The sequence below is a fragment of the Nymphalis io genome, chromosome 8 (assembly GCF_905147045.1).
Source record: "Nymphalis io chromosome 8, ilAglIoxx1.1, whole genome shotgun sequence".
Taxonomy (NCBI): domain Eukaryota; kingdom Metazoa; phylum Arthropoda; class Insecta; order Lepidoptera; family Nymphalidae; genus Nymphalis; species Nymphalis io.
The window spans coordinates 12,941,953-12,955,632 of NC_065895.1; the positions used below are offsets into that span (position 1 = coordinate 12,941,953).

Sequence of the window (13,680 nt, forward strand, 5' to 3'; positions counted from 1 at the left end):
ATATTCTCTACAAAAGTACTTCAAATGAATTGGCAGGTGTTATTTGACATATTGATTTTATATAAAATAATATAGTAGCGAAATATTTTTAGCTTTGTATCGTTATTTTAAATTTCCATACGTTTATGTGTTATCTGTGGACCTACTCTTATTTCCTGACGAGAACAAAAAGTTTTTAAGCTATTAGTGCACGTCAATAGATGTATATCGTAATGTTTATTTATAATTTAACAAGCAAAATCCGACATACTTTTTCTGTTTATATATAATTGTTACGAAAATCGATTAAATGGTATACTAGATGATATTCTGTAGCGGCAACTAGTTACAACTAGAATGTGGATGGTATGTCTAAAAACCTTTTCCATAAAAAATACGTCTTTGTGCCTACTTTCATTGTAATCTGAAAAACAGAGCTGAAGTTAATCAATCATCAGACAGAGAACAAAGAATTCACTTCATTACTCACCCGTGAAATGTTGACAATCGACTTATGGATGATAATATACCATTTTGATGCGTGTGTTCTTAAAATTTTATAATTATTAGGATCGATTTCGCTTAACATTTACTGACATTTTACGACTGTTTTCTGCGATGAGATTCGACTTTGTTCTTGCAGAATAGCCCTACAGATATACCAACTTTACCATTTTTAAGATTTATTTAATTATTTAATGAACATCAATTAACACATTACACATGTACACAATGTATTATGTAATTGTGTAATGGAATGTACAAAGTTACATTAGATGCAACAGACGATTTTATTGCTAAAGCAGTAATTTATTTCAGTCTCCAGACAACCTCTGGGCAGAGGCTCAATTGTACGAGATATATATGTGTGATAGAGTAGAAGAAATAAGTTAAATGAATAATGTTTTTTTTATAGAATAGGAAGGTGGACGAGCATATGGGCCATCTGATGGTAAGTGGTCACGAACGCCCATAGACATTGGCATTGTAAGAAATGTTAACCGCGATGGTGGATGTCAACCTTCGCTTACATCACCAATGCGCCACCAACCTTGGGAACTAAGATGTTATGTCCCTTGTGCCTGTAATTACACTGGCTTACTCACCCTTCAAATCGGAACTCAACAATACCAATTACTGCTGTTTTTCGGTAGAATATCTGATGAGTGGATGGTACCTACCCAGACGAGCTTGCACAAAGCTCTACCACCAGTGAAAGTGAAAGTTTATAGATATTAAGTCAGATGTATTTAATTATCTTGGCTCACTGCTTGGTATTTGGTATTTACATGCAGTGATACTGTTATATCTAGTCGAAAATGTTAGCATCTGACCCATTAATCGTTAGTCACAGTGTTCCATTGAGGTAACGTATAAGATTTTTCACTAAATTTACTAAAACATATCAAGAAAATCTGAAAAAGAAAATGCAATCAAAGAAAAATGTACTTTATATAAGTAGATTTTTCCAAGCACGTTCGTTTTCCAAGTCATCGTTTTGATTTCAGTTCTGGTCCGGAATGTAGATTCTACCGAAAGAATTGACATAGATTTCAGTAGTCACTCTTTTCCAATATTTTAATTTAATTTCAGTTTTTCAAATACAAAGTTATGTCAATCACAAAATTAAATTTACATTATACAATAATAAAGTTATTATTACTATCAATTTTATTTTTAATTAATTCCTATTTATTGTTTTTTAATTTAATTATTTTGTTATATGTTATTTATTTGATAAATTAAATCAGTGCATTCGTTCATTATAATATTTTATTGCTTTAGGTTAAATTTATTTTTTTATTTAGACAACAAGAATAACAACAATTTTAAAGTATTTTTTTAAGTTTTGAAAGTTAAGTTCTATATATAATCTAGATGATCTCGTGTTGAGTTTTTTTTTATATGCGCCGGGAGGGCAAATGACTCTACTCCACCTGATGGTAAGTGATAGTAGAGTCCAAACGCGACGACGGCCAGTACAGACGGGAAAAACGTTCTGCACTAGCCGCCTTCGCCTTGCCGGCCCGCAAGGCGAAGGCGCTCCTTACGCTCTTCACGCCTCGTTTGAAGGAACCCGGGTTGTAAGAGGAGGGGAACACGTGAGCTGGTAAGGAATTCCATTTTTTGGAAGTGCGACAAAGAAAGGAGTTGCCAAATTTCTTTGTGCGCGATGGAATTGATGTCACAGTTAGGCGGTGACATCGAGAGCCAGCTCGCGTAGACTTATGAAGGAAGGGGGAAGCAGGAATTAGAGAGAATAATTCCTCAGAGCACTCACCATGATACAGTCGATAGAAAGCGCTCAGCGCTGCTATCTTTCGACGCTATTGTAAAGGCTCGAAGGTGTTTGTGACCTTTCTGTCGTTAATAATGCGGACCCCACGTCGCTGCAACCGATCCAAGGCCTCCAGTAGGTACTTAGCGGAGCCATCCCAAAGGTGCGAGCAATATTCAACGCAAGACCGTACCTGTGTTTTGTATAACAGGCACAGTTGTTGCGGCGTGAAAAAACGCCGCACCTTGTTCAGAACTCCGAGTTTCCGGGAAGCTGTTTTTATAATAGCTTCGATGTAATCCCTTGGACTAAGGTCGCAGCGAACGTCCATCCCCAGCATGGCGATTTTGCTTTGTATAATCAGCGGTGTGCCACAGAGGGAGGGAACTATAAAAAAAAAACTTTAAAAAGTACTATAAAAGTAAAAAGTACTATAAAAAAAACTATCGAACGTCAACTCGAATATACAGTACATCAGGATCACGGGACATTTATTAATATGGTTTATTTAATAAGCTTATCTTATCATTGTCTTTCTTTGGTGTTCGTAGCTACGAGATCGTGAATCATGGTATCTTGAACAAATAATACGCCAGATAAAGCATGTCTCTTCTTGGATAACGCCTGTGTTGTATCCACATGCGTGTATCAATTGCCTGTGGGTAATGGATGTCCTATTCATATATTCTTCTAGTCTTATGGAATAGCTCTGGAGCACAGGTGAATTTTCGATTTCCTCACTGTTAAAGTCTGATCAGAAGACGATCCGACATTCCTAAAGAGGATTTAGGTTGTGTCTAGGATCAATGGTTTTACGTGTTATCCGAGGTATGGCTTTAACACTGTTGATAAGCCGTTAGTTCCAGTTTATTGGGAGTAACTTAACTAAAACTGTTTTATAGATAAATAATCCAACCTTCTATTTGATTTTATAAAAAAATATATACGATATGACTTATAAATAAGGGCAAAAACCTTTGAACCCAGATATTAAGGAAAATCTCCTAATGAAACAGAAGTAATATTGATTGTAACGATATTGCACTCAATCGAGAAAACATTCGATAAAATTGCCATCTGATCGGCATTATACTGCGCCTTGTTGTTACCCACGCCCTGAACTGCGATTAGGGCTGAAGCTATTTTCGGTACATGACCTTCTAATATTTAGGTAACTAAACGTAAGAAATGTTTTAATAAAATCTTTGACTGACTTAATCAAACTGAATTTTAATGAGGTGCTTTTTCTTGGTTTTATCTTTTTTCATAGAACTATCAAATCCGCTTCCGAATAAGTTCTACTAAGTCGTATGATATGTCCAAATGTTGTTTAAATGACATTGGTTTTCTTGTCTATAAAACTGTCTTTTTGCAGATTTCTTGCTTATTAATTTAATTGTTATCTGTGTGTGTGTGTGTGTTTAATCATTATAAATATATATATATACTTTTTGTTCTTGTTGTCATGATTTTTACTACACTTCATATATTTGACGATACTTCAATATTTAGATTCTTCACTCTCTTGTATTCGTTAACTGTTAATTCGTAGAGTAGCTCACCCATTAAATAGTCAAGGTGACCCATAAATTTGTCTTAATTCTGATAGCTATTTAGGTATACAATAGGATCATTTGTTCCAATAAGTAATTACTGTAAATCACGCGATTTTTGTTTCTTAATAAGAAATGCGTTCGAGGTCAGCCGTCTTTCACAGAGTTCATTAAATAAATACCTTTTGTGTTCGTGTGGTGTATAATAAAGAAAACGATAGGAATAGAAAACTAGGGTGCAGTCCTATAATATTAGCTTAAAATAAAAAACAATTTGACTTTAAACTTTAAAAAAGAGACTTGCATTTCTTGTTGCTACATCTTTCGAACAGCTACTTGGTATAATTTGTGCTTCTATGTTATATTTAGTGTCATAATAATTATTAACGTATATTTTTACAGATAAAGAATCCAGAAAGAAGCATTAAGAAAGTAAACGAATTCGGGCGTCGATGGAAATCTTGTAAGATGAGCGTCATCATCACCACACCGTGCGAGCGTGAAGGTCGTTCTTGAAAAAGGCAAGGTGATACTTTTTATATGATTGTTTATTCCTACAGTTTTACATTTCGATTACCGCCATTGTTGTTTTGTACAATAGTTTATTTTAACTTCTCTCATCACCATTTTCAGGAAATAACTTTAGAACTAATAAGCATTCATGTTTTTAATTAGTGTCAAGTAGAAATTATTAACCATTTACCGTTAAATAAAGTTGATGAGCATATAAAACTAGACTGGATAGTAAGCTAATTAAAAAAAGCAGAAAAATATTACAACCAATTTTATTTTATTACTGATTCCTGGCTCCATAATTCTTGGCATCCATAAGCCTCGTCAGCTTGCTTGTTTTCGAGAATATTAACGCGCGTTATATAGAAGGTAAAGTAGCTTAAATCGGATATGTGATCGGAAAGCACGTAAAGCTTTTAATCCTGCGCCTGAATTCTTTTACTTTGGATTTTGAGCAAAGTTTTAAAGTGTTCGTGCATACACCAGTATACCGGTAGTCTTCGCCTAATTCGGTCAGGGGGACATCGGTCAGGGTTTCATTATCAAATTGCCGTCGGATACAATAGTATCATATTTCAGATCGGTGTATATGTGGCCTGATGCTAAACAACGCTACGTATTGCTATGTATTATACGCCTATTTACAAAACAACCTTTAGCCCTGTAAAGCTTAAGAGTAATTTATATTGTACATCGTAAACAAAGTATTTAGAAGATATCATAGTCAATCTTCCGCGAATGTGTTTCTCCTTAATACACGTAACTTAAATATGTACGTTCATTTATAACAAAATCGCTGTTGGTATATATGTTTAAGATGAAAATTGGCATATATATATATTTTCTAATAGAGAAGGTAATAATACTATCAATGTTGTTGTACCACTCCACTAAATGGCGTTGTAACGCAGGAGTTTTCGTTCAACCGATCGCCATGACAATTGGTAAAAAAGCAGGCAGTCGTCTGCTGGGTTTTGTTAGTCCTATGTAATAGGTTTTTTATGACTAACATGATATATAGAGAGATATGGCACTTACTAATTCACCAATATCACGTAGGTAGGAGATAAAAATGAAGGTTAAAAAATGAATAATAGATTTGCGCATGATTTACTATGAATAATTTCGATTGAAACGTATGATGCAATTGTGAAAGCATTTGTTCTCTGTACCTTCCTACTCGATGTATTAGTCCGAATAAATGTCAAACTGTCACTATACAATAAACAGCGTAAACTACTTAACATATCGTAATAAGTAAATTAAATTTTATTATATTTTTAAACTATATTATAATTATAGGAATAATTTTTTAGTCATCATCTAATGATTTATATCCTTATTCCGCATATATATATATATATATGGTCCAGTGTGGTTTTTAAAAAAACAGGATCAAAAAAAGGAGATCCCTTCCTTTTTATATCCAGTCTGATTAAAAGTTGGGTCGTGCCCATTGCGCAACCTTCATTTATTCGTTATTAATTTCCTAAGAAATTCTTATTGCCACATCAAAATATTCTTTAGTAATGAATAGCCTGTAAATGCTCCATTGCTGGAAATGGCTCAATGTTCTTTTGTTAAGTTTTTTTGAAGCTAATACCATTAGGCTGTTCCAATGCGGTTTGATGGATACACTTGTGGCGGATGTGACAGAAGGTCAAAGTCAAAATACTTTAGGCTCCTAAAAGCACTTTTGAATCGACATTTGACTTGTAAAATTTTAAGTTAAACAAAGCTATCACTGGTGTGGAATATGAATTATACCGAGAAGAAACAGCAAGAAGCTAAATTTTATCAATAAAAAATAAATCCTCACGATGTTTTCTTCTACCGCACCTCAACTAACTTGGGCCAATTTGGCATAAATATAATTTAAATACTCTTAACTACTTTACTACATGTAAGAATTTATAATAATAGTAAATAGGGAAGCAGCTCAACTATTATATTATGAAAGTCATCACAGATCTTTGTCAAATCATGCTCATTACGCAAAGCAATTACGTCACCTATTTCACAAAAATACTCCGGTGACAGTCATCAAGGTTGCCTCGCGCCCAATCTTATTTGATGTTTCGACCTCATTATATGGAGCTAGGAAACGGGCGACCTTTATGCAACTAATTTGCTTAACAATTGTTCTTCGTATTTACCATCTATGACAATGAATTTTATTATTTATTTTTTGTTGAAATTTATAAATGTAAGATGTGCGCGGATTGGTCGTAACGAAATCAAAACGATAGCTTCATATATAAATACCTCAAAAACTGGGAATAGTATACTATATAAAGTACGGTTACCAATAAATAATTGCCATAAAATAGGACTCTAACGCTTTGTAAAAGTAAGTGAATAAAAGCGCTAACAAAAGTAAAAAAAAAAAACTAAAACCAAAAACACAGGTTCCATGGCTTAATATAATTTCTTAAATTGTGTCTATACTAATTGTAATATGTTAAATAATACGTCTTGAAGCAATCCCAAATCAATTATTATAATAAGTAATATAATAGTAAAATTTTAAACGGTGGGGTGGTCTGGTGGGATAGCCTACCTGTTTTTTTAACGGTGGATATTCGCATTACGCGTTCCTCCACGGGAACAGTGGGGTTTGTAGGGCTCGTCGATGTCCAAGGCGCCGAGTGCGCCCCAAACATCGGAATACCCACTAAAAAACCAGCGGTACCCTTTCCGTCTCAACGAGGAGCGCCACGGGATCGCATGCGCATGCTACCTTGAAACCCCGTACCTTTAAATATAAATAAAAAGCTTAAATTATGTTATCAGATTCGTAAGATTACGCATACACTGATTTTTAAGTTATTATCCCATTATTTACGATGCATGCTTACGATAAAAATACTCACATTTCCTTAGAGACATCACTATTTGTAAACATATCGATAATCTTATTGTCGTTATCTTTTGTACTTTTAATGATTCATATTCGAACGCTTAACAGATGCTTAAATTGTTATAAAACTCATCAATATTAACATAATCCACTGATTTGATTGTAAAATTATCAAGTACAATGATCTATGTATATAAACAAAACTTTTTAAAAGATAATGTAATTATTGAAAACTACCCATAACCCTACGTCGGTATGAATGGTTAATTTTTATTATAATTTTTTTTTTTTTTTTTTCTTTAATAATCCTTCGTGTAATTCTGATTAAATAATAATATTTATGTAATAAAATTGATCTACGTCAAAGGAGTTTCAGTAATAACCTTAATTAACTTAATTTGTGTTTCTTTAACTTATCTCGTACTAGACGGCGCAGGATAACATCATGAGTTAGATGAAACTTAGCTACATGTATTCAACACGCATTGATGGAGGTCGCTGGAATCAAAAAAGCAAAACCATCGTCTTAGGCGAAGAGGAGAATGATTTAAATACGAATGCAATTATTACATAAACTTATCAACATCTATACATATAATAAATATGTAACTGATTGCTGTCTTTACATGGAAGATATATGAATAAAACTATTACCGGCGACCTTTATCAACGCATTAGAACCCGAAACAATGATTGTTAGAATTTTTGTCTGTTTGTCTGTGCGTTTGTGCCCGCTAATATTAGAAACGGCTTAACGGATTTGCGGAATTGAGTGCGGTTTTGACAAATGTATTGTGGCTAACTTCACTTAAAATTTAGTGTTTGTTTCATTTCAATCACGTCGAACATTTATTCGATAAAATTGCTATAAAATATAAGTTGAACTCAGATGTATATGATCAATTATATTAAATAGGGTTCAGCTTATGCTGGTATATATCGGCTAACTCGCCCATGCGTAGATATGTCTATCTTTTAAGGTTGACTATAACCTTTTGTATGGTAATCAAAATTGTTCTAAAATAATGCATTATTTACAGTCGTTTTTATAAAATATTAATTCTTATGAAATATATCGAGATAATACCATAGACAGTTTTTAGTGCTTTTTATAGTTTTGACATATGAACATTTGAACCCGATAAATATTACAGCTGGTGGTTGAGTAGGTTATTTCAAAATACTCATACATACGTATTTATTTTCTGTTTGTTAATAACTTTGTATGTTAAAGTTTATAAGTTACAACGGTATTTTGTTGTCGCGTATATATCTTTTTCAATGGTTTTGTTAAATTTATACTTAGTCGGTTAGTTTGACAAGTGAAGTAAAGCCTTAAATAAATGCAAATAAGAATTTAAAATTGTTAAAAATAGTACAAATCGTGACCACGTGGAATGGTGGCATGAATGCTAGCAGAATTTTTCCTTTGAATTGCAATTCCCGTTCTCGGGGCGAAAAATGAACCACTTAGTCGGTTAGTTGATTATAAATACTTATTAAAGAACAACAGATTTACGTTTTAGTTTTAAAAGGACAAAATTTCCTGTGAAGGTATCATTTGCATATATATAAATAAAGCACAGGGAAAGACATTCAAGTATGTCGGAATAGATTTAAGAGAATGATGTTTTTCTCATGTATGATTCCAATTGTATGTTGCCCTATCTAGATCCAGGTGCGGCAAAAACTAAATAAATACTAATATTTCAAGAAAATAAAACTTAAAATGTTGTGTGTACTGAAATATTATAAGTCTTTACTTAGTGATTTTTTTAAGTTATACACGTGTGAAACCGCAGGCACGACTAGTATTTAAATATATAAAAAAAAACTAAAATTATTATAAGCATAAACTGATTTTTAAGTTATTACCGCATTATTTACGATGCATGCTTACGATAAAAATACTTACATTTCCGAACGGACATTACCAATCTGTAAAAATACTCATATTTCCGAACAGACATTACCAATCTGTAAAAATACTCATATTTCCGAACAGACATTACCAATCTGTAAATATACTCATATTTCCGAACAGACATTACCAATCTGTAAAAATACTCATATTTCCGAACGGACATTACCAATCTGTAAAAATACTCATATTTCCGAACGGACATTACCAATCTGTAAAACAAAATCACCAAAATCGATCAATAGAGCAACCGACTCTCTTTAAAATATAATTATTATTATTTGATTCTGTAATTACTATATACAAATAAGCTAAATATACAAGTACGTAATTGCATAATAGATGGCCATTGGGTAATACAATCAGAGGATAATGATAGTGTATCGGCGATAACGTCAAGTGCCTTTTCACTATCTATGGATTAGATAAAGTCCAGTCCAAATGTTTCAGCTCTTTATGGTAGAAACTAGGTACATACTGTTTGTATGTATGTATATATTAGTATTTGTATTAAGAATGTTTCGTGAGAATTATCATACGTTTCGTTTATCACTAAGGTGGGTAGTTTAATATGATCTTTTCTCATTCTTATACATATATGTTTTTTTTTAATAGAATAGGACGGCGGACGAGCATATGGGCCACCTGATGGTAAGTGGTCACCAAACGCCCTTAGACATTGTAAGATATGTCAACCATCGCTTACATAGCCAATGCGTCACCAACCTTGGGAACTATAATTTTATGTCCCTTGTGCCTGTAATTACACTGGCTCACTCACCCTTTAAACCGGAACACAACAATATCAAGTACTGCTGTTTTGCGGTAGAATATCTGATGAGTGGGTGGTACCTACCCAAACGAGCTTGCACAAAGCCCTACCACCAGTAAAAGCAAGAGATAATCTTATTGTCGTTATCCTTATTGGTTCTTTTAATTATTCATATTTGAACGCTTAAAAGTTTCTTAAATTGTTATATAACTTATCAATATTAATATAATCTTTTGATTTTATTACTAGAATATTAATGAATTATGTAACTGAAAGCTTTTTATAAGATAATGTAATTATTGCGCCGTAACCCGTTACCGCCGATATATAATACATAATATTGTGTGGTTTCTCCATCTTTAAATGGTTTATATTTAAAATGATTTTCGTCTTGTTTTTTTTTCTAATATTCCATCTTGTTAAATTGACGTATAGTTTCAAAGGAGTTTCGGGAATAAACTCAATTTACAACCTTATCAAATAATTTCCATAAAGTCCATTCCTAATTTACTTCAATTCATTCAATTTATTGAATATTATTTTCTTATTAAAAATATTGCTTTGTTCCAGATGCGTTTACAATTTGAAGTTGTATTTCAGGCAACTATTATAATCCTATTATGGATAGATTCTCCCATTGCCCATGGCAAGGAGACCTTCGACACACCCTATTGTCCAATCGGATATTCGCTTTTCTTCACGAAAAATAAAAACGGCTCCTATTGTTTTCGACGGAAAGGACCAGAAACATTCGCAGACAAATACAAAGATTGTTCTGGAAATTTATACACATCCAAATTGTATAATGATATGAATTTTACGAAACCAGATTATGTGATATGGACGGAGTACAAATCTATGCATCCAGGGGGACTCTTCGTTGACTGGTCCTACACGAAAACTATTGGAGATAAATTCGACGCGGTGTATGATGTTACAATCGATCCCTCGTTAGATTTAGAGGAAGAATTATGCCTAGTTATTGATCCAGTTAGCAATTATACTGCAGTCAAATGCAACGAACAGCAATATAGTTTCTGCGTTGTTAAAGCTTATGATTATAAAGATAAGGACGAAGGATGTGAAGGATTAAAGGATTCTTTAAGGTTTTGGAGTCCGGAATCTACATGTTTGACTGCTTTGACTGGGGTTGGCGGAGGGGCAGTTCGAGCAACTTGGAACCAAGCCCAGGACCTTTGTGCGAAGAAAGGAGGTTCACTATTGAACCGTGGGTGGAGACTCTCTAATTACCCAATGTTTCGTGATTCAGGAATAAATTATACATATCCGTTGGGTATCGTAATGAGCTCCGATTATTCCTTGTTGAGATATGATGCGATGAATGACCATAGTGAAGTAAGTTTTCATTTATCATTATGCTACGAAAGATTAGGTTAACGATATATATAAATAACATTCCATTTATGATAGTTCAAAAGTATTGATTGATGTGGCTTTTCTTATCAGTCAATGATAATTTCGGAATATATATTTTTTTTGTCTGCCTGCCTAAGTTTTTTAATGGCTAGTTTATAAAGGATGGAGGATCCCGAGTTTGAACTCCGGGTCGGACTATTAAAATGTAATTGGTTGAATTTTTCCGTCGAGAAATTCTCAGGAAAAGGCAATTGGAAGTGTTTACGAAATCGGCCAGGAGAACATCAATATCATCAAATTTGTCTACCAATTAAATTTTATGACGTAATATATTTTTTTCCAGATACCACTGACTGAATGGAATTTTCAAAGCTTCTTTTACTATAATGACACTTTGTTTGGATCTCTTCATAATGATATTTGGAACCTCGTAAATAGTTCTTATATTTTCTATGATGTAATCTGCGAGCAATCTGTTCCTTTAAGCGACTTGACTTTGGATGTTGCTATTGATTTGTGAGTATAATGTCATATAGTATTAAATCATAAATTAAAATGTTGCCACTAGAAAGCATAAATAATAAAATATTGTTTATTTTTATTACCTTCATTAAATACTATTTTACCTACAAATTGTTAAAACGAATTTAATATTTGTGTAGTGTAGTAAAATAATAACACATTTTTTCGTAATTAATTAATAAAACATAATTACTAACGTATTGTTCCATTGTGATAATTTAATGGTTAAACTGCGAAAAGTCACAAAACCTCGCGTGCAAAAACAAAACAAACAAACAAATAAACAAATACTTTGTTTTAAACTTATTAAAATAAAACATTGTTTTAAATTCCTTTATTTTTAGGGAGAACAAATTGACATTGAAAACTAATGTTACATTGAGCGGAGATGATATATACTGCTTTACTGATTCGGTAAACAGATATCCAGTGAAGATTAACAAGAAACGTGTCGACGAAACGAATGAATTTGTCTTAAAACCTAAAGATGACGGCTATTATTGGTGTACTCATATCAATACCAAAAAATATAGAGTTAAGGAATCAAAAAAGGTGTTGTTTGTTAGAGAAAAACAGTCGCTAATTAATGTATATGCAATAAAATTAAAGAACAATAAGTTGTATAAATTGGACGATTTGCCAAAACTTTTTAAAATATGGGAGATGAAATTGAAAGAATACATCTTTTATAGAACAAAATACATTAACGTTTATGGCGAAATAAATTCCAATGTAACGGAAGAAGTTTTAAAAAGTTTCAAAAATTCAGGACTCGGTCAAAACGAGAAATCTGTGATTCTTAAGATGAAACTAAAGAGATTGTATATGGATAGACGATCCGTGCTGGTGCACGTTGAGTTGAGCCCCGACATGAAGCCGGTTGCGCCAGGGTTTTGGGATCAAATGGAGATTTTATCGATGAAGCCAGTTTTTTACTGTAAAGGATTTGATACGATTCCTCAAATGGCGCTTGGTAAGTAAATAACCTGAGGTCAGTCATCCTCTTAGAAAGCTTTCTATGAATATAAGTTTAATATACATACATATAAAATAAACATTAAATAAGCTGTTATTTAAATATCTTTTTAAAAATGCTATTCTAAGATAAAATTGTCCGCTTAAATTTACTTGGGTTTGTACGCAGATAGTGTGTTAAGGTTTAATTATTATATTCTATTATATTTAATGGTCTGCCCTAAAATATTTTCGTTTTCTCAACTTAAATTAAAAAATTTACATGTTTGATATTCTTAAATTTTGTGCTTTATGGACTTCAACTAAAAATTAAAAGAGCAACTTCAAACCCCGAGACAGGTAAGGTATAAAGTACATTATATTAAAAATTCCGCCAATTTGCTATTTTTTTTATATTAAAAATTTGTTTGACTGGTTTCTCAATTTGATACTATTTGCTTTATTTTAGTTTAGTACTTCGTTTGTACTGTATTGCAATTTCATTAATCAGATTACATTATAATTCATTTCGTACTTAAACTAATAACCACTTTAATAATCGTAATTACAGTTAATCGTACAATTATCTTATTATCTTGTCTGTTCTCATTGTTTAGATCAAGGGCTCATATTTTGTGCATATTAATTTTATAAAGCTTAAGACAGTGTCTACGCCAAAGTATTATTAGGAGGATCAAATTGGTAATGAAATTGAGAAGGTGCTTTCCACGATAACTATAATTTATTTGACTATTTTACAATTGTTGTTCTATGTATACATTATATACTATTGGAAATAGCGAAGTTTCGCGTATCGTGCTATATTAATTCAGCGCCATCTCTCGGTGCCGTAGTGTAACATACATAACAATTAAAGAATGAGAATTTTGAAAATAATACACATAATAAGTAGGAAACGGGACAAACTTGTCTTGTCTTTAATTTAAACCG

At 32.6% G+C, this 13,680-nt stretch overlaps 1 protein-coding gene across 4 annotated transcripts in view; it reads left to right on the forward strand.

The window, feature by feature from the left end:
* The window catches only part of LOC126769941 (uncharacterized), a 41,869-nt gene that overhangs the window by 22,001 nt on the left and 6,188 nt on the right, over positions 1-13,680 (forward strand). For 3 of the 4 annotated variants that reach the window (XM_050488970.1, XM_050488969.1, XM_050488973.1), the window contains 4 exons: positions 4,213-4,336; positions 10,447-11,232; positions 11,597-11,769; positions 12,120-12,748. In XM_050488970.1, coding sequence (XP_050344927.1) covers positions 10,447-11,232; positions 11,597-11,769; positions 12,120-12,748 — 1,588 coding nt within the window. In that variant the 5' untranslated portion in view covers positions 4,213-4,336. The remainder of the gene's footprint in view (positions 1-4,212; positions 4,337-10,446; positions 11,233-11,596; positions 11,770-12,119; positions 12,749-13,680) is intronic. The other variant, XM_050488972.1, reaches the window with a different exon arrangement.